Genomic DNA, 22,081 nt, shown 5'->3' with positions numbered 1-22,081 from the left:
AATTTTTGTAGTATTTACTTTTAAAATACAAATTAAGCAAAGCAATTAATACATGTAATAATGACACGAAAATTGTGTACTCTTGTTAAAATTCTAACCTGTAGACTGACGTATTTCTACACGTTCAGTTTTGTGGTTTAATTTCTAGTTGATGACGTTTTATGTTTTGTAGGTTATGTGTAGGCATATGTTGTATTGAATGTAAACGAAATTATACACTGTAAATAATAATAAACTAACTTCTAAATGTGTAATAAATAATCATGCGAAATGGCTAGCGATGATGGAAACACTGCTATAAATAATGACCAAGTCGAGTGGGTGCCTCTTACTTTAACTTTAGTAGAATATCCAAAAGGTAAATGAAAATTTGAAATGTTTAGGTTTATTCTAAAACTATGAGTATTATTTAATTTCCAGGAGATATTATCGGGAAATTTTTAGCTCTAATAAGTTTAGCTCCTTTTGGAATTGGTTCAGGATTCATAGCATTGATCCTATTTAGAAGGGATTTGCACACAGTATGTATTAACATTTAAATTACGCGTTTGTATACGATTTATTATTGTTTTTAGATAACTTTTTTTTTGGGGACGTTATTATCCGAACTTTTAAATTACATTTTGAAGCATATAATATGCGAAGCTAGGCCAATCCGAAGGGATATAATTTATGTAGAATACGGTATGCCTTCATCTCATGCACAATACGTATGGTTTTTTGCAACATATGTTATATATTTCGTTTATATAAGGTAAATTATTATTATTTTATTCATTATATGAGTATAATCGATTTTATTATATTTTAGATTGCAACATATGAATAATAATACCATAATACAGAGTCTATCCAAATTTTTAATACTCTTTTCAACTTTGTCAATGGCTATTTTAGTGAGCATAAGTCGAATATATTTGGAATATCACACTGTGTCACAGGTACTTTACGGAGCTTTATTGGGCTTTTTATTCGCAACTTTTTGGTTTGCTTTCACTTATTTGGTATTAGCTCCACTCTTCCCCCAAATAGTGTCTTGGAGTATATCAGAATTGTTATTATTAAGGGATACAACACTTATTCCGAATGTTTTATGGTTTGAATACACCAACACGAGAAAAGAGGTATTCTTATAGCTATATAACTACATTTTATTTGTTATATATTTCGAGTTTTATTTCAGGTACACGCTAGAAGTCGAAAATTAGTTAGTATGAAGTCCCAATGACATATAATTTGGGACAATAGTCTCGGTTTATTTTATTACTGTCCCGTAACGTTTTTGAAATTATTCGGATGGTTTAAGAAGTGGAAATGAGCAGCTTATTCGATGACTGCTATTTAGACAAAAAATATAAGCTATTTGTGTTAGGGTTTAATAAGTCGTAGACGTTGGTTTTTGAGCTTCGTTAAAGTAGTTTTCAAGAGACTGATGTACAAAAAAATTAGGTTTATATGTAAACGGCTTTAGCCGAAAAGTTTGTACTGTCGTTAAAGTGTATTTATGCGTGGTGTTATTGTATGAAAATGAATACTTTGCAGATAAATCGAACCCTGTCGATATTTTCCTTCATCTTGTAATAAACGTGCAGTTAAAATGTATTTTATTCAATATTATCACCCTAAACTTTCTTCCGACATTCATAACACCGGCCATAATGTAATGTGACAGGTATACAGCCGCACGCCATCTAACGAAGCCGGCCATAATGTAGTGGAAATTCTAATATGACGTTTAAACGGCTGCACGCCATCTATTATTGAGTAACCAATTGTTGAACTATTATTTCAGATATTTTTGTTGTCTATTACTAGACATTTCAAAAAGTATCTACGGTGCTCTAGAATTATTAGAAGAGCATATATAAGTCAGAGTGAGTAAGAAGTGATATCTTAGTGCAGTGTTGTAATTAGTGTAAAATAAATTATAATTTGAGTCAAAAATCACACATACTCTATTATAATATATTGTTATTCAGATAAAATCGATCTAAATAAACAGACAGTCCAGATATTCGCAAAAAAAACAATTTACACGGCATCTAACCACTGTGTTACGTGTTGCGCTGGACTAAATGAATGGAATTTCTTTAGTTAGAGCACGCCATAGAGTGCATAGAACACTTGTATTTTCAAATGAATAACCTCAAAAAGGTGCATTTGAAAATAGGTGGATTATGAAGGATAAGTTGGTAAAGTGAGGTAGAAATAAATAAAACAATTTTTTTATGTATGATTCTATTAAAACGAATTAAATTGGAATTGCTAAAGCATCATTGGTCAATTCATGACTTAATTGAGTTTGCAGATTGGAAAGTTTCTCTTTGAGCATAGCAACTCCCATAATAACATTATTTTCAGGCCTCAATAAACCTGCTGCTTCGACATTGAAAAAAAATTTATTTGGTTTCAATTCCCAGTTAAAAGGAGCTTCATCTAAAAATAAATAAATGATAAATAGACGTGAAAATAATCATTTAAAACTTACATTGATCTTCTTCCAATTCACTATATTCACTTTTGGGCCATTCGTCAGGTTTTGGAAATAAAGTATGTCTCATTGAGTTATCGGGGTCATATTCAAAAGCTACACCACAAGTTGGGTTCCATTTAGCATGTTCTTTACCGAAGCCCTTCTTAGCGTAAGCTCTAACTTTCAGTTCTTGCCCTTTTCTTAACTTAATAATTAAAATTTCATCAGTTTCTCCATATTCTGAAGATTCGTCATCTCTATGTTTTGAAGTTGCCGGTATTACCCGCGGATCACTCGATTTAAAATCAGCTGTAGTTACGTGTCTGGTTTGATCATCAGTACATTTAACATCAAGGGTAAATTCGACACTGCATTCTTGACAGAAGTCGAGACATACACAATCCTTGAGAATATAATTTACTTCAACTATTGGAGAAATATATTTATTAATAAAACTTACCCTCGGGTACTGCAATCTTTGTACAACTTCATCGGAAACCAAAGGAATTAGACCGATTCTATGTGCTAAAAATTCGTCACTTAATACTGTTGAATTAGCTTCCAATTTTACCCAATCTATGGCTAATGTAGGTGTTTCAGCGATAAGGACGCGGCGAATGCTATTCGCAACACTAAAAATATAATTAGATAAACAATAAAAAATGCAATAATTGAATAATACCTTAAATCTGTGTCTTCAATATAAAACTTGCAATTATCGTCGGTTAAATCTGTTATGTGAACAGAAGGTTGGTTAGCGTATGGCATTTTAAAAATGCTTTTGATACAAGTTTATCCTCAAAACAATCCTATTCATAAATATTTTATAAATGAAAATTACAATCAATACGGATATATGTCAATTGTCTAAAATAACCCATATTTCGAATTATATTTCACTTTAACTGGTTAGTGATTATAACGTCATGAATAAACACCACACTGTAGTTTAATTACGAAATATACTCACTTATATGTTCACTTATTAGTTTTTTCATATATCAGAAATTGAAGTGTTATTATTTCAAATTATTCTTACTATAAATAAAAATTATCAAATTAATTACGTCATCACCTTTGGACAATTTATTTCGGAATACGCACAAAAAAAGACCACGTATCTTGACATTTGATAATTGACAGCTAAATAACTGATATTTGACATTTACCTGTTTTTGTGTATTATTTACAAAACAATCAATAAAAACTAAAAATGATACAAATATAAATAATAAAACAAAAATAAATTATTGGAAAATGGCTTATTTCCATTATAGATGTGGAGAAAGAATCACTTTAATTAATGACAATTGTACCGCTGTTCGAAACGAAAGCGAATTTGATCATGGTTTAGTAATATCCGCGGAACCTTTACAAAATGATGTTCTTTTCGAAATAAAAATTGATAAAAAGGTAAGGATAATAATTTAGAAGAACGCGTTGTTGTATCAACTTTTTCAAGGTGAATTCTTGGTCTGGCAGCTTAGAAATCGGCGTTGTTGATTGCGATCCTCTACATTTTGATTTTCCACCGTGTGCTTCGAGAATTCAAACAGGATCCTGGGTAATATTAATTTCGTATTAATTAATTTCACACATTACTTGAATACGTTTTATATAGATCATGTCAGGAACTACAGTATTTAAAAACGGTGTTGGTCTAGTAGAAGGTTACGGTACTGACTTGGATAGATTGAATCAAGATGATAGAATCGGTTTAATGCGTACATCTGAGGTTAGAAACAAAATTACATTAATTCATAGTTGCGTTATTACATTGTTATTTTTTCTCTGTACTCCAGGGGGATCTAGTATTTTATATTAATGGCGAATCTCAAGGAGTTGGGGCAGAAGATTTACCAAGTGTAGTGTACGCTATTGTAGATCTTTATGGGAAATGTGTTCAAGTTACAATAACTAGTCCGGCTTATAGGGAGCATAATAATGATGATTGCCTCAGTGGTAGTTCAGTTCTGGCCATAGATAACGATATATTAAATGTAACCCTTGGGGGTGATCTAAGTGAACTAAGTTTGAGTAGTAGTAACAGTTTAGATATTCGAATGGATATGAATGTAAGGTAAGTATAAGTTTTATTACCTTTTAAAATATCCATCTACAATTGCCATGTTGCCATATCTAATAGCCGGACAAACCAGTTTGGCCGGATATTAAATTCTAGAAAAAATTGATCAACATTTTAAAATTTTTGTTAAATCCTAATGAAATGCAATTGAACAAATAAGTCTTATTTACTTGGGGATGGAAACGTCCAAACTAGTGTGGGAGTGCAAACAAATTTTAAAAACACTAAGTAATAGAAACGAAGTAACCCCAATGTGGCTACCAGTCCACCAGGAAGGATCAAACACTTCTTACTTAGGACCAGAGCTTTACTGTAGTCTCATGAGATCCACTTCAATAATGAACTGAAACACTCCAGATCTAGGATGATCGAAAAGACTCAGCTAAAAAGTTTGAGGAATTTCAGTCTCTGAAGAGAACAATTTGAGAATAAAAATAGCCTCCTTTAGAAGGAGTCTACAGATTTTGGAAGCAGAACATTGAGATGTAGAGTCTTGTACAAAATATCTTCTGGGTAAATTGTATAAGAAATATTTTTAGTTTAAGTTTACCTGAAGAGATACCAAGACAAGATAGACTTCGTTTCCATGATAGGTGTGGGTCTTTAGTAAAATTATCTAATGGTAATAGAAGCGCCGAAAGACGAAGACCACTAGACGAATTTAATAATGGAGTTGTAATGACTCACAGACCATTAAGAGATTCTGAATTATTTGAAATTCGTATTGATAGATTGGTGGACAAGTGGAGTGGTAGTATAGAGGTAAGTAAAACTTTTAAACATACAGTATATGAATAGTAAATTTTGTTTATACAGATGGGTATAACAACCCACGATCCAAATTCTCTCGTTTTTCCTGCTACTATGACAAATATGCGTAGCGGAACGATAATGATGTCTGGTTGTGGTATTTTAACCAACGGTAAAGGTACTAGAAGGGAATACGGAGATTTTAATTTGGATGAATTGACCGAAGGAGATAGAGTAGGGATGATGAGAAAACCAGACGGGAATTTGCATTATTTCATAAACGGTTTAGATCAAGGAATAGCAGCTCAAAGAGTTCCCAATAAAGTTTGGGGAGTTATTGATTTGTACGGTATGACTATAAAGGTAATTTTTTTTGGTTCATTTGGCAATTATTTAATGTCGCTTGACATGATGCAAGACGCGATATTTCTCGACCAAAAGGACGCGTAAGTCCAGCTGTTTGTTTCAGGCAAGATCTCGCAATTGCAACATTCATCGGTTCGGTGCAATTTTTATTGTGTGCAAGTTGCAATTCTAGGGAGGAATCTAGTTACTTTTGGTTTAAAAACTAGCCTATCATTCTCACTCAGTTTTTTTATGTTAATTTTTACCAGTCATAAAATATTAGATAAAATTTGAGGTTAGGAATTTTTGGCTCTCTTAAGTTGGCGGGTAAAAATCGTTTTTTTTTTTTCATTTCAATTGTTCGTTTACTACTCTTTATTGTTCGATTAAAAATCTTTTTGTTCGTTTTTTGTTTTTTTTTAAATAAAAGTATAACCCTCTATCCCTCAAGTTGGAACAAATTATAGCTTTTTTCAATACTTTACTAATTAATAAGAAAACTCAAAAATTGTATAGAAAAACACGAAAATTAGCTAGAAAACCTCAAAAATCGTCTAGAAAAATTGAAAAACTCAAAAATCGGCTAGAAAATTCCAAAAATTAGCTAGAAATACTCAAAAATTAGATGGAAACCTCAAAAATCAGTTGGAAAAAACTCAAAAATGAGAAATAAAACTCAAAAATCATCTAGAAAAATTAAAAAAAACTCAAAAATCGGCTAGAAAATTTCAAAAATTAGCTAGAAAAACTGAAAAATTAGAAAAAAGTTCAAAAATTAGCAAGAAAACTCAAAAATCATCTAGAAAAATTTAAAAATCAGTTGAAAAACTCAAAAATCGGCTAGAAAATTCCAAAAATTAGTTAGAAAAACTCAAAAATCATCTAGAAAAATTAAAAAATTAGCTAGAAAACACTAAAATTAGTTAGAAAAACTCAAAACTTAGCTAGAAATCCTCAAAAAGGCAATTTTTGAGATTATTGCCTAATTTTTGAGTTTATCTAGCTAATTTTTGAGTTTATCTAACTAATTTTTGAGTTTTTAGCAAATTTGTGAAATTTTTTTGCCGATTTTTGAGTTTTTTTCAGCCGGTTTTTGATGTTTTCTGGATAAATTTTATATTTTCTAACTAATTTTTGAGTTTTTCAACTGATTGTTGAGTTTTCTAGCTCATTTTTGAGATTATTTAGCTAACTCTTGAGTTTTTAGCAAATTTTTGAATTATTTTGCCAATTTTTGATGTTTTCCAGATAATTTTTGTATTTTCTAACTAATTTTTGAGTTTTTAAACTGATTGTTTTGTTTTCTAACTAATTTTTGGGTTTTTAGAGCAAATTTTAGAGTTTCCTAGCTAATATTTGTGTTTTTCTAGCTCATTTTTGAGATTATTTAGCTAATTTTTGAGTTTTTCTAGCTAATTTCAGAGTTTATTTAGCTAATTCTTGAGTTTTTAGCAAATTTTTGAATGTCTGTGCCAATTTTTGATGTTTTCTAGATAATTTTTGTATTTTCTAACTAATTTTTCAGTTTTGAAACTGATTATTTAGTTTTCTAACTAATTTTTGGGTTTTTATAGCAAATTTTAGAGTTTCCTAGCTAATTAGTGAAGTATTGAAAAAAAAAACCAAAAAGCTGGAATTTTTGTAATCGGCAGCCATGACGCGCTGGCAAGGGCCTTGGATAATGTCAAGCGACGTGCAATATCCGCCCAGACATAAGAATATTACGATTATTATTATTATTTTTCAAGGTATCGATTGTAGAAAGGGACGAACGCGAGGAACAGAACTTAATCACAAGGAAAAACACCCGCGATCAACAAATCAATCTTTCCGAAAGTAATAACTTCCAAGATTTCTACGATCGATTAAATTTCCATCCGAATTGCGGTCATCACGCCGAAGTTATCAATAACAATCGAACGGCCCACCGACCGAATTTCGCCGAGGATTTTAATAACGGCGTCGTTCTAACGGCGCGCCCTCTCAAAACCGGCGAACTGTTCGAAGTTCGACTCGATAGAGTCGTTACCAAATGGGCGGGATCCATAGAAATCGGCGTCACCACACACAATCCCGTCGACTTGGAGTTTCCTTTTACAATGACGAACGTTAGGTAAGTTCTTCCGCTCGATGACATAAAACACACCGACCGGAAAGGAGAATAAAGAATCGCAAAATCTAAGGCTCCATCTCCACGCCATGGACATCACGGACGATCCGGAGCGTCTTTGGGGCTTGGAGAAGGACGAAACCGTAGACCGCGACATCAAAAGGTCGAAGTTAAACCGCCCGATCGGTTCCTCGAAGGACATCGGTACTTGGTAACGTCAATCGGGGCACTATCTGAAGCCCTATGCGCTCGTCGAATCAAAATTTAGTCAGTCGGTTGAGCGATATGTCATTTGATGAGTTTTTCGATTTCTCTATGTGATTTAACGAAACGGTTATTGTAGATCCGGTACGTGGATGATGACCGGAAGCGGTATCATGCACAACGGAACCATCGTTTTGGAACAATACGGCGTCAATTTGGATAGACTGCAAGTCGGGGATAGAGTCGGTGTATTGAGAAAAGAAAACGGTTTATTGCATTTTTTCGTTAACGGGATCGATCAGGGATGCGCCGCTTCTAACGTTCCAGATAAAATATACGGAGTTATCGGTTAGTAAATCTATTTAAAATCGCAAATCTAACCTTATCAATTTAAATCGATCGATAGGTTTGTTCTTGATAGGCCCGCACTGAGAGGAAGTGGTTCAGGAAGTGTACACTAGAGCGTTCTTTGTATCCGATCGAACTAATTCTAGGGCCTGCACTGATCAAGTTCAGTGGAGCTACAAACAACAAATTTATGAATTAGCCTGCACTGATCAAGTTCAGTGGAGCTACAAAGAACAAACCTATGAATTAGCCTGCACTGATCAAGTTCAGTGGAGCTACAAAGAACAATCCTATGAACTAGCCTGCACTGATCAAGTTCAGTGGAGCTACAAAGAACAAACCTATGAATTAGCCTGCACTGATCAAGTTCAGTGGAGCTACAAAGAACAATCCTATGAACTAGCCTGCACTGATCAAATTCAGTGGAGCTACAAAGAACAAATTTATGAACTAGCCTGCACTGGTCAAGTTCAGTGGAGCTACAAAGAACAAATTTATGAACTAGCCTGCACTGGTCAAGTTCAGTGGAGCTACAAAGAACAAATTTATGAACTAGCCTGCACTGGTCAAGTTCAGTGGAGCTACAAAGAACAAATTTATGAACTAGCCTGCACTGATCAAGTTCAGTGGAGCTACAAAGAACAAATTTATGAATTAGCCTGCACTGATCAAGTTCAGTGGAGCTACAAAGAACAAATTTATGAATTAGCCTGCACTGATCAAGTTCAGTGGAGCTACAAAGAACAAATTTATGACCTAGCCTGCACTGATCAAGTTCAATGGAGCTACAAAGAACAAATTTATGAACTAACCTGCACTGGTCAAATTCAGTGGAGCTACAAAGAACAAATTTATGAATTAGCTTGCACTGATCAAGTTCAGTGGAGCTACAAAGAACATATTTATGAATTAGCTTGCACTGATCAAGTTCAGTGGAGCTACAAAGAACAAATTTATGAATTAGCCTGCACTGATCAAGTTCAGTGGAGCTACAAAGAACAAATTTATGAACTAGCCTGCACTGATCAAGTTCAATGGAGCTACAAAGAACAAATTTATGAACTAGCCTGCACTGATCAAGTTCAATGGAGCTACAAAGAACAAATTTATGAACTAACCTGCACTGGTCAAATTCAGTGGAGCTATAAAGAACAAACCTATGAACTAGCCTGCACTGATCAAGTTCAGTGGAGCAATATCACATGAAGAAAAAGATTTTGTTAATTTTGGGTTAGAAACTGTACCACCTTGTAGCTTGAAGTCTTTTTATCGTTTTTCCCCAAAATGAGGCATTCCTCCCTTATATTTCAGGATAAGCTCACCAATATGGGATTTAGCTCATTTTCCTGGAGCTTGAGCTTCATTTTTACATTCTATTTTCGTAGAAAAATTGACATTTTCTTAATTAGAAACTGTACCACCCCCCAACTTGAACTCTTTTGCACTGTGTCCACTGCAACCCTTATAAGAAGATGTCATGTTAGTCTTTACTGGAAAAGAATCGTGTTTCAACAAAATGTGACCTTAGTCCTCTAAAAAACTTAAAGTATAGAGTCTAACTTTACTTCTAGAAGATTTTGTTAATTATCGGTTAGATAGTGTACCAGTTTGTTACTTGAAGTCTTTTTATTGTTTTTTCCCTAAAATTTATTGGTATAAAGTCTAATTCGTCTTCCTGGAGCTCTATTATCTTTTTTACACTCATATATCATAATAAAAAGGACATTTTGTGAATTTACAGTAAAAAACTGTACTACCCTCTAGTTTCAAGTATGTTTTTCAAAGTTTCCACCGAAACCCTTCCATAATTTTAACTCTGGATTGAAAAAAAAAATGTATTTTCTCAAATTGCTGTGTGGCTTATCTTCCTGGAGCTAAAAAATATTTTTATACTTTGATTCCATCTAGAAAAAGGACATTTCAATAATCCTGCACCTACTGAAACACAAGAATTAGTAGTTTCATCCCAGAATTACCCAACTGAAATGATATTGTATTTACTGAAAATATATAATCCTCCCTTATTATTTTTTTTTTAAATAAAATGTTCCTTTAAAATTTTAGATTTGTACGGTCAAGCTGTGGAGGCTACAATAATCGATGCATACGATTACGGTTCTCCTGACACAATTAATTCCAGTCTTTCGAATACAACTCTTTACAGGTGAGTAGACAATTTCTTTTTATTAAACAATGGATTGATTAATTAAATTTTTTTAGCGATTTGAGATTTCACCATATCCATGGTAAAAACGCCCGAATAGTCAATAACGGATTAACAGCACTCCGGCCCAGACCCCTAGCAGAATTCAACGACGCCATTACATTTTCCAACCGACCCCTAAGGGACGGAGAATTGTTCGAAATTTGTCTGGATACTGTTGTGGATAGATGGTCGGGAAGTATAGAATTAGGTAGCTAATGAAATTTTACCCGCCTGGTACCATAACCTCAATCTGAGTTAATTCAGTTAATCACCGAACAAATCCAGGTATTAAACCACGGTACGGTCTCCACATAGTGTTGTGACAGTTGGTACTTCGTAAACGTCAGATTTGGCAATGGTAGCGCCATCTATGTGTCGGACACACGAATTATTACTTGATGTCAAACGATCTCGATTATTCTTTATATAAAATTATTCGGCGTTTTTGATTTTTATCGGTATTTCTTCGTTGTGTATTTAAAATTTTTCAATATTACAGGTGTTACTGCCGTCCGACCCGAAGAAATCGATTTACCCAGTACTGCCACGGATCTGTGTCGAGACACCTGGATGCTCAGCGGTTCCTCCGTTATGATAAACGGGAAAACTATAAAAAATAATTACATCTGCGATCTGGATGTTTTAACTGCCGGCATAAAATTAGGAGTGATGAGATCGGCCGATAAATCTTTGGAGTTTTATAAAAACGGCGTGAGTCAAGGTGTTGCGTGCGTCGTACCACATAATAATATTTACGCCGTAGTCGATTTGTACGGACAATGCGCTCAAGTTAGTATCCCTTGTGCTTCTCCTACGGCCCCATTACCATCGACAGGTAACCGTAAAATTTTTTCATTTTTACAAATTTCTAAACATAACCTCAATTTTAGGTATTGAAATATCTCATCGTTCCGATACGTCGGCTTCTCTCCAAGCTACCAGTGTAGTTCAACCCCCTATTGATTTACACCGATTCTCAGAAATACACGGTAAAGGGGTTACTTTGGATGAAAGGGGACGGTTAGCGACTAGATCTAAGGATTTCAGTAGTTCCATCGTTTTTAGCGCTACTCCTCTTCTACAAGATGAAATGTTCGAGGTATCTTTGACGAATTTGACTAAACATATGGCGGGAACTTTATCTGTCGGTGTGACTGAAGTACCGCCGGCGTTATTCTCTAATAACATTTCCGCCAAGTGCTACTACCTTACTGGAAATGAGCTAAGATACCAAAATAAGGTAAACGAATCTACTTTTCCGTAAACATTGATGAAATAATATTCATAAAGGTCACCAGTCACCGTTACAGTTGCTGCGGTGATATGATAAAGTCGCCATCATCCTCATGCGTCATTTTGTGGGTTTCTTCTTCTCGACAACAGCATTTTCTCGCTTTTTTTTTTTGGATAACCCATGAAAGAAATTTTCCCGCCTTTTTTAACCGTGTAATTGTCTCTAACTCACCTCCATTGTAGTATGCACCGAGTCAGTTCATAGATTGGACGCAGTCTCAAACTAGTTTTGACTCAAGCGCTTTCTGCGCATGTCATTTATGGAAAATGGAAGGTTTGAGTTCATTACGGTCCACTTATCCATTTTCCACGATTGATGGATGCTCTAATGTCTTGTTTATGCTCTAGAACTTCTACCTGTTTCCTGCAGGGCTAAAACAGTCGACTTACCACTTTGGTAGCCAAATGAATTAATATTTACGGATATCTTTTTAAGTTTTAATGTAGGAATCGATCATTTATACATCGATTTCAAAACGTCTAACGTCTCTCCAGGACTCAAGGATGTGATTCCTTGTAAATCTAGCGCTATAAACTTCCCTATAACGATCGATAGTCATTTTAGAGATTTGAATTTTGTTTTTCAACTTTCTGGTTTCCTTCTATAACGGTAGAGTCTGGAAAACGAGTTCCATTGCTAAATTTAGTTGTTTTAATGATTTTTGGCGTTTCAACATAACTTTGGTTTTCATCAAAACGTTTGATGACCGAATTTCTATAAAAATAAATCGTTTTTAGGAAAGAAATTTATATAACCTCAATCAGTTAATTTCTTTTCGACTATTTGTCCATTATACTTTAACCATATTTGTCAACTGTTCTCAAGTCTTTTAATTCGGTCACGAAAAATCGACAGGGAGGCGTGTCAAGAGATCTAGAAGCCACCGTCCACACTCTCGCACTAGAATTGACTCGAGTAATCTCGTAAAGAGTCTGGATCGGGTTCAAGAAGACGAATATTGAGACGCGTGTGTGTGAATTCGTTGGAAGAGGAATTTTTTGGGGGGATATGGGGAAAATATTCCTCTTGGGATGGTTTGGTTCAAAAGAATTATAACTGATTGAGTTTGGGGCTGTTTTGATTAAGCGGGTACAACTGCGGCTGTATTATTCCCTCTCTTCGGTCGTTTAGCGCCATCTGTGTGTCAGTCACACGACTTATTGAGTGATACATGTTTCAACAAATGAATTTTTTTATTATCGGTTATCAGGTGTTGCAGTTCTTTACCCCAAATCTCAATTGGTTGACTTGTAACGATAGAATCGGTCTATTAAAAACTTCAGATGGTAATTTGAAAGTTTTCATAAACGGGGAAGAATTATCCGTTAATTTCCCACCATTACCCGAAGTACTTTACGCCGTATTCGATCTGAGGGGTTGTTGTGCTGAAATCGGCGTTACAAGTCACAAAGCTAATAATATATCGCCGTTGAACAGCGCAAGGTCAGTTGACAATCGAACGCTTCGAATATAATAATTGACTTGTAATTTTTAGGTTACAAGACAGTTTGGAAATCGTCCTCGACCAGGAACCCGTTTCCGAACATCTAGAAGTGAAAGAAACGACTTGTTTGCCGTACGAATTTCACGAAAATCACGGTAGAAACATCGAGATTGTTAATAATAAAACGACAGCCCGTCGCGTGGCTTCTTACAACCAAGGTATCACTATTATCCAAAAACCTTTGGAGCCCAATACGAAAGTTGAAGTTGTGATAGAAGAATTGGAAAGTCGTTGGAAATCGTCACTCATAATTGGAATTATTGCTGGTATTCCGGAAAGACTAAGTTTACCCGTAAATGCTCTGTCGTTGAAACCCCCTTGTTGCGTGATAGCGAATGATTGGTTGGCTATAAATGGAGTCAAAGTAAGTATTAATCGAATAATTCAAGTTATCCATCGATAAATTGGAATGAGTCTTCAGTTCGGGTCTCAAATCCGAACGAGGGTTGTTATACCGCTCTAATGAGACGTAATAACGTCGAAACTAGTCAGTAGTTACAACCACGGTACAATCAAGCTGAGGTATGTGATCAAAGCAAAAAGGTTCCGTTGGATGGGGCATATAACCACAATGGACGAAGTTATTTTGGTAAAAAGATCCTTATCAAGGGAAAAGGAGCGAAAAGGAAGAGGTTAGGTCCACTAAAAAAACGGCTAGAACATTTGGAATGAACAGAAATGGCAGGTCTATAAGGCCTGTTGAGTTGTTTTATATAAACGTTTTCGTAGTGGGATTGTGGCAAAATTAAACGCCAAAGTGTACTAATTCTAATATATTTCCGAGCTTTCGAATACATTCCCCAGTGAACACTAACTCCCAACTGCGAATATCGGTCAGGTAGAGCGTCTTCGCCGATAATATAGATTCCAATGGTAAGTAAGGTGAGTAAAGTTGACCAAAATGAAAAATTTCCAAGGATTGTTTAAGCGCATGAACCAAATAGCGACAATCTTTGACGTTGTCTTCAGTTCGGGTCTCAAGTCCGAACGAGGGTTGTTATACCACTCTGATAAGACGTAATAACGTCGAAACTAGTCAGTAGTTACAAAATCTCCTTGCAATAGCGAGCCATTGGAGGTGTTAATATCGACAAAATTGTCGATTGACTTAATTGTCTTTAGAGGAGTTGTAATTCGATATTTCGTCGAGACATTAGCCAGGAGAGTAGTTGTTTTCTCCTTTCTATATTATTCAATATGATACGAGGGTTGTTTGATAATTTTCAGTCTTGTTCGAACTACGGTGAACGGTTAGATTCTCTTAAGGTAGGAGATAAAGTCGGAATAATATTTACGGAAACGAAATGCTTACAATTGTGTATAAACGGTATCGAAGAAGAACCATTGGCTGTAAATTTTCCGAAAAATCTTACGGTATACGCAGTTTTCGACCTTTACGGTCAGTGCCAACAGGTGCGTATAACTTACCAACAAACCGTTAGAGTTTTTTACCGAAACTTATTTGTAGATAAGGATTTTAAACGATCACGTTATGGAAGTAGAACAGGACGTTGAAAAAATCATCGATTGCGAAAAAGCCGATTTGGAATCGTTCGAAAAGGAAGGTAACGATACTAAATTGAACTTACCTATTGCTTCTACGAGTACAAGTACAATTAGTTCAGTCGTACCAAAAACGCCTAACACTCCTTTGAAATCGTGTGCTTATAAGGAAGAAGTGGAAAAATTGAAGGAAAGGCTTTTGCTACCAGGTACGTCGTGGATAAAACAATGTATTACACACTGATTATCAAATTTTCAGATCACTATTTCACTCGAGAGGAACCTACTTGTTACTGCCATTATTGTTTTAAACAAAAAACGGAAGATAAAGAAAATTTATCGGGTTGGGTGAGATTTCCAATTTTGGAAAATATGTCGACGGATAAATGGCACACGGCTTTTTATTTTTCCAAATTAGGAGGAATTCGATGCGTCTTGGATAAAGGGCAACCTCTAACTAAAGGTTATTCACCTCATGAATTCGAGTATTTTTTATTGTGACCAAGTTTTTGTTGTAGGTCAAGCCGAATGGTGTAATTTCACAGGACGTAAAACCGACGACGTTCAAATTATATTTTATCCTTCGATACAAATGGCGTCGACTAAAGGATACAAAATAGAGGATAAAGAAGTTTACGCAGCGTTTCAATTATCTGTTAAACCCGGTGCTTATTCGGTGTATCGAGACAGCGATTTAACCGAATGGAGTACCAAAGAGAGCGGGGCTTTAGTACTAAAAGCTCTTTTATTAAAAATCGTCTAAACCGAATCAAATTCCCTATGTAGTACTTTTTATTTATTGAATAAAAACTTTTCGACTATTCTATATGTGATTCTTCCGACTAGTGACCGGACTTCTTACCATCTAAGACGCCATCGGCATCACTGACGATCCGGAGTCATCTGTGAATACCCTGAACTTGGACAAGCCTCACAATTTGCCTAATGACATCAAAAGGTTCAAGTTAAACCGCCTGATCGGTTCCTCGAAGTATATCAGTCTTTGATAACGTCAAGTAGGGTACGACGCGCCTATGTGCTCAACGGTTCCTTTGCCACCCACCGGACACTACCATCTAAGATGTTATCTCCACACCATGGACATCACGGACGATCCGGAGTGCCTTTGGTGCTTGAAGGAGGTAGAAACCGTAGACCACGACATCTGTGTACACCCTGAGCTTGAACAAGCCTTACAATTTGCCTAATGACATCAAAAGGTTCAAGTTAAACCGCCTGATCGGTTCCTCGAAGGACATCGGTCTGTGGTAACGTCAAGTAGGGTACGACGGGCCTATATGAAGGCTTATGTTCTCATGACCGTCCACAATTAACTATGAATTAGGGTATTTTGTCTTAGTACAAGCAGTCTAGAGACCTTCGGATCAATGCGTTTCTACTTAAAAAATCTACATTAGAACGGAGTTTCTGGAGTGAAAACTTCTCGATCTGTATCAGTTCACATACCAAACAGGCAAACAGAATTGGAATGGGAGTGTACGGGATTAAAAATACTATTAAAACCGGTTGGTAGCACACCGAACAGAAATTTATGCAAATGGAAAAGGTATCGCTGCAAGAAAGGGGGGACAAAATGGATTTTTCGGGTTGCGGAGGATAAATAAAGTTAGTTATTAAAGTTTTATTAAAACAATTTATAATATTATCAACGAGTTATAGTGGGTAAACTTGGTAGTTATTTAATGCGAATCACAATTATTAAACTATTCAGTAACTAATTTGTTGATTTTTTATTTTTATTCCTATAAAGGCGATAAAACTATTAAGACGTCAATTCCAGTTTATTTAAAATGCAAACAGACTTCATTAATTAAGGATTGGTCAACTTTTTGTAAAAACTTATCAAAAATACACACAAAATTATAAAATAAACTTAAAAAAAATCAGTTTCACACTCATTTATGAAACAAAAAAAAAATAAATCGTGGCAACAATGTTTCAGCTGGGATAATGCTGTCGCAGCTGTACCTGATCGCCTCCCCCCAATTACGCACTTTCCAATTAAAAATAAACAGAAAAAATAGAAAAAAAAAAAGAAAAAGACAACAAATTAAAAAAATATACAAAATACATCTGTAAACTGAAGGGAACCGTTTCAACTTAAGCTGGATCTTTCTTTCCATATTCTTCGGGCCACTTGGTCGTCCATTTCTTCTTCTTTTTTCTAACCTAGAACGTCTGGATAGTTACAGCGTTGCCAAGCATTACTAAAATTTATATTATAAAAATATTAAACTGGACAAATATTGAATTGAATAAACTTAAATAAAGTTTTTAAAAGCGGCAACAACATTTTATTCCAAGTATTATAATTTGCTGGGAAAAGAAGTCGATTTATCAATAACTTCCAAAAAGTGTCGCCTGCCATCGATATACATCATAGCCTCGTGATAAGTTTGAGGAATACATTCGTTCACTAATTCAGGTACTTGAAACGTAAAATGTAAAGTATTCGTCGTATCATTTTCTCCGGTTACCGAATTATAAACCTCGACATAAACCAAAATCTGCATATAATTCAACTGGGTATAAACAAGCTGCGCGTGCATTCTTATCAAAGAACTAACGGCTATCGGTTTTTGAAAACTGATATCGCTAATACTTTTAATTGCTGGTCTGTATTTACTGAACGTGAAGCCGAGGACCCAAGCTAGTTCGGTGGCCATGCGCATTATGAAACCACCGAAAACGGTGTTGTGCATATTACGTTCGTCCGGATGAGAAAAAATTGTGTTCGAAATAGTCGCGTTACTCATCCAAACGCAACCCGCCGGTAACACTCTGTTTCGAAGGCTGCTATCTTTATCCGTCGTACGGATGTACAGATTGTGGATTATTTGTTGTTCTTCGCTGTCAGGTATCAACTGAAAATAAAAATGACGATTAATAATCATAGATAAATGAATTAAATAGAGGTTTTTGTTATGATTCGTGACAGTCGATTGACAAACATAGATAAATTAATAAAATAGAGGTTTAGGTTTGAATTGTTCTGTGCTAAATTGACAGCAATCGATGGATTCATAGATAAATGAATAAAATTAGAGGTTTACATTTGAATTGGCAACAGAACGTTGATAAACATAGATAAATGAATAAAATAGACGTTTAGGTTTGAATTATTCTGTTCTAAATTGGCAGCAATCGATTGATAATCATAGATAAATGGATAAAATAGAGGTTTACAATTGAATTGTTCTGAATTGGCAACAGGACGTTGATAAACATAGATAAATGAATAAAATAGAGGTTTAGGTTTGATTTATTGTGTTTTAAATTGACAGCAATCGATGGATTCATAGATAAATGAATAAAATAGAGGTTTACATTTGAATTGGCAACAGAACGTTGATAAACATAGATAAATTAATAAAATAGACGTTTAGGTTTGAATTATTCTGTTCTAAATTGGCAGCAATCGATTGATAATCATAGATAAATGGATAGAATAGAGGTTTACATTTGAATTGTTCTGAATTGGCAACAGGACGTTGATAAACATAGATAAATGAATAAAATAGACGTTTAGGTTTGAATTATTCTGTTCTAAATTGGCAGCAATCGATTGATAATCATAGATAAATGGATAGAATAGAGGTTTACATTTGAATTGTTCTGAATTGGCAACAGGACGTTGATAAACATAGATAAATTAATAAAATAGAGGTTTAGGTTTGATTTATTGTGTTTTAAATTGACAGCAATCGATGGATTCATAGATAAATGAATAAAATAGAGGTTTTCATTTGAATGATTCTTACTTAGCAACAGGCGGTTGCCAAACATAGATAAAAGAATTAAATAGAGGTTTTCAGTTTGAATTATTACGTTCTAAGTTGGCAACACTGGATTGATAGCCATAAATAAATGAATTTAATAGAAGTTTTTATTTAAATAATTCTACTGAAAATGAAGTTTCGTTATATCTGACAACGAGGAAAGATTTTAGTGGGTAAAAAGTTAGGTTAACTTATTGATCTCGTTCTGTGATAAGTGAACTGTCAACGAATTAAAAAAGAAGAAACATTACGAAGTTATCAACTTTTTACGTAGGACATAAAAGACAATATCAAAAAGTAGATTAAAATAATCGTGAAATATAATTTTGAAATTGTGATAGGTTACCTTAGAAACGTGTTTTTGTTGCATTATAATCCTCTGTTTCTTTCTATCTTCACCTCCGGATAAAATTTGTCGTTCCCTTTCATCTGCAGGTTCTATAGCATTAACGGGAGCCGGTTTCAGGTTATTAGAATCTCTGGCGGCCAATAGAAATAAGGCTCTAGTGATACGGTGCCAAGTACCGTGCATAAGTTGATCTAACCAAACAACAACTTCCATCGATGATTTTCCTACCCAACTAACGTGACCGGAAATTTTTATATCTTGATCTGACTACAATAAATAAAGTAAAAATCAAATAAAGGACTGATTAATCAACATAAAGGGTCGGTAATTTAGTAATTTTTAGTTATTTTCTGCTCACACTGTACACACACAATATTTTTAACTTAAAAGTGTATTACAAATTGTAAATTTCAATATGGCGTTTGTGGGGTTAATATAAGTGTAGAATTTAAACTGTATTGTTTGTGTTTCAACTGAAATCTAATTATTTTATTATTAAACTTGTTTTATTTTAAATAAAAGTGTCACCAAATGTGGTTCATAATTGATTCTGGAAGTTGTGCGATATTAGTGAATGTGAAGTTTTTTCGGTACCCACTGTATTAAATTTAAGTTTTGTTACGGGGAAAAACGAATTATCCAAGATACAAAAGGCACTTTGGAAATCAGAAATTAAACAAAACGATGTTAAGTAGTCTTAACTAACTCTACAGTAGGGATTTTAACGAGGTTAAGTTTTTACAGTTATATGTATATTTAAAAGGCTTTTATTTATAAAAATATTGAGCACAGTATATTTTTAAATATATAATTACTATTTTTCAACTTATATCAAATTTATTTTGCAAAATATAATGATTTTACTTGAATTTTATTAACATACGTATTGGGGTCAAAATAATTACTCGAAATACCATAAGTCTCTTCATAAATTGTTTGTGACACAAAATACTAGGAAATCTCTTATTAGTTTGTGATTTGGTACAAAAAATTCCTAATTTGATGATATTAATTCATTATCGAATAAACCTAAAGGGTTCGGAGGGTTCTAATACTCTCAAATATAGTTGTTAGAGAGATATACAGATATGACAACTATGAATTTAATTTGAAGCCAATCTTTCACCCACATATCGTTTTTTTACATTTGTATCTTCAAATATTCGTTTTATATCACGAAAATGTTATTATAGAAAAATAAAATCTAATTAAATTACATTAAAAACACAAAAACGTCCATAATTTTCAAACATGACTTGAAAATGTCATTCCAGAAGCTCCAGTGGCAAGCTTAATTGGGGTTATGTTACTAGGACTTGTTTTTTGTGTTTCTTGATGTTTTTTTTTGAGTTTATAATTTTTTTGAAGTTAAGTGATATTTTTCGAACTTTAAATAGAAAATATTCAATAAACTAGAGTCCAGGAATTATCAGAGAGGATTTAAAAGAAAATATAGAAACAGTTGAAAACAATTGACTAACTAATTGAATAAAAATATGAAATTTTCTTATTTTTTTCACAATTTTCACTGTTTTTGTTAAATTTCTTAACCATAAACGAATGACATAATAGCTTATTTTAATACAAATTAAAATGTAGTTATAAACAATTAAATCTTATTATTTTCATATTTTTATTCTGAGAATTGTTTAAAACTGAAATGTAAGCAAATGATTAAGGCACAAAGTGAAATATACGAAATGTTTAAACATTTATAGAGTACTCCGCACTACCACTACACCAATACAGTTCCATAAATTACAACTTAGTACTCTAGAGTGAAGAAAAACTTACCCTAGGTTGAAACTCTGTAAAATCTATTTTGTCTACAAGAGCAGTAACCAAAGTGTATGGAAAATGTTCACTTCCGGTTTGTTTTGGATTTACTATATGTTTATGCCCGACCATTACTAAAATCGTTATTAAACTATATCAATATCAATGAAAAAAATGCGCGTTTGTACCTGCAAAAATATCCATGTCCTCTAACAACCTCCCTATTCTCAATTGCCCTAAAAAAGTTGTATATTTATCTTGCAAAGATTTATCACTAGAAAGTGGTATATTTCCAACCAAAAAACTATCTTTCATCGCACGTTTTGGTAATTCATCTTGATGTTTTGGAAGGTATTTGAGTAAATGAGAACGATCCTTCGGAATGGGTTGATAAACATCTACTCCCATATCTTTCGATAAATGCGACTTTACTAAAAAATCAAATCAAAATAATTAAAATTAACATAATATAAACTTACGTTGTGCTAAAGTGGCGAATTGTTCATTTTTAAACAATTCTTTTTCCGATGAAACCATTCTTGTTTGCACAAAATTACTGTACCTAAAAAGGAAAATAGATTCTATTACATACTAAATTTACCGTTAAAGATATAATACTATAATTGTCTATGATTCCAAAGGTCGAATATGATAATTACAATAAAATATATCATCATACCTCTTTAATAGGTTACGATACTCTGATCTTAAAACTTTATGTAAAATTTTTTTTGCCATTCTAATAGATGTCTTTTACGTAATAAAAACAAACTACCAAAACATGAAATAAATTCAAGGTTACTAGTCATAAAAATACGTAATACACATTATTTTCATTTAAACTTGTTTTCATTCATAGTAATTATACTTATAAAGCTGTAAAATTAATCAATAAATCGCAATTTTGTTTGTTCTATTAAGGTACTTTATTTAGTTTATGTTCAATATTTGATTACTAGAAAAGAAGAATTTATTTAGCTTTGTTCGCGTGTTTAATTCGGAAACAGTTCGTACTATACTAATCAAAATTGTAGTTCTGTTTTGAGCATTAGGTAACAACTACGTTCAACACTCAAGCTTTTTGTGATCATTCTATTATAAATTATGTTTTACGTAATAAAAACAAACTACCAAAACATGAAATTAATTCAAGGTTACTAGTCATACAAATACGTAATACACATTATTTTCATTTAAACTTGTTTTCATTCATAGTAATTATACTTGAAAAGCAATAAAATTAATCAATATATCGCAATTTTTATTTATTTTATTAAGTTCAATATTTGATTACTAGTAAAAGAATAATTTCGCGTGTTTGATTCGGAAACTG

At 33.7% G+C, this 22,081-nt stretch overlaps 4 protein-coding genes across 4 annotated transcripts; 2 read left to right on the top strand and 2 right to left on the bottom strand.

The window, feature by feature from the left end:
* The first annotated feature begins 146 nt into the window (after positions 1-146).
* On the top strand, positions 147-1,602 carry LOC130897828 (dolichyldiphosphatase 1-like). The gene is made up of 5 exons (XM_057806749.1): positions 147-358; positions 421-521; positions 576-754; positions 812-1,124; positions 1,184-1,602. The coding sequence occupies exons 1-5, from the start codon at positions 271-273 to the stop codon at positions 1,226-1,228; spliced, it is 726 nt and encodes a 241-aa protein (XP_057662732.1). The 5' UTR covers positions 147-270; the 3' UTR covers positions 1,229-1,602.
* Positions 1,603-2,221: 619 nt separating this feature from the next.
* Positions 2,222-3,328, bottom strand: LOC130897841 (DNA-directed RNA polymerase II subunit RPB3). Its single transcript, XM_057806766.1, has 4 exons — positions 3,156-3,328; positions 2,934-3,105; positions 2,489-2,876; positions 2,222-2,436 (listed from the first exon to the last, which is right to left on the bottom strand). Exons 1-4 carry the CDS (start codon positions 3,239-3,241, stop codon positions 2,252-2,254), a joined length of 831 nt encoding a protein of 276 aa, XP_057662749.1. The 5' UTR covers positions 3,242-3,328; the 3' UTR covers positions 2,222-2,251.
* Positions 3,329-3,597: 269 nt separating this feature from the next.
* LOC130897929 (neuralized-like protein 4) lies at positions 3,598-16,562 on the top strand. The gene is made up of 18 exons (XM_057806914.1): positions 3,598-3,886; positions 3,936-4,037; positions 4,095-4,208; positions 4,276-4,553; positions 5,099-5,321; positions 5,376-5,672; positions 7,403-7,767; positions 8,108-8,316; positions 10,381-10,480; positions 10,537-10,730; positions 11,022-11,357; positions 11,413-11,762; positions 13,027-13,259; positions 13,312-13,684; positions 14,548-14,733; positions 14,789-15,032; positions 15,083-15,286; positions 15,342-16,562. The coding sequence occupies exons 1-18, from the start codon at positions 3,731-3,733 to the stop codon at positions 15,584-15,586; spliced, it is 4,209 nt and encodes a 1,402-aa protein (XP_057662897.1). The 5' UTR covers positions 3,598-3,730; the 3' UTR covers positions 15,587-16,562.
* LOC130897930 (acyl-coenzyme A thioesterase 9, mitochondrial-like) lies at positions 16,451-21,768 on the bottom strand. The gene is made up of 6 exons (XM_057806915.1): positions 21,428-21,768; positions 21,228-21,310; positions 20,937-21,179; positions 20,767-20,882; positions 18,970-19,239; positions 16,451-17,708 (listed from the first exon to the last, which is right to left on the bottom strand). Exons 1-6 carry the CDS (start codon positions 21,484-21,486, stop codon positions 17,151-17,153), a joined length of 1,329 nt encoding a protein of 442 aa, XP_057662898.1. The 5' UTR covers positions 21,487-21,768; the 3' UTR covers positions 16,451-17,150.
* Positions 21,769-22,081: the final 313 nt, after the last annotated feature.

Source organism: Diorhabda carinulata, chromosome 9 (assembly GCF_026250575.1).
Source record: "Diorhabda carinulata isolate Delta chromosome 9, icDioCari1.1, whole genome shotgun sequence".
Lineage (NCBI taxonomy): Eukaryota > Metazoa > Arthropoda > Insecta > Coleoptera > Chrysomelidae > Diorhabda > Diorhabda carinulata.
Note: the sequence above shows the minus strand (reverse complement) of the source record. Positions and strands in the feature narration are given on the sequence as shown.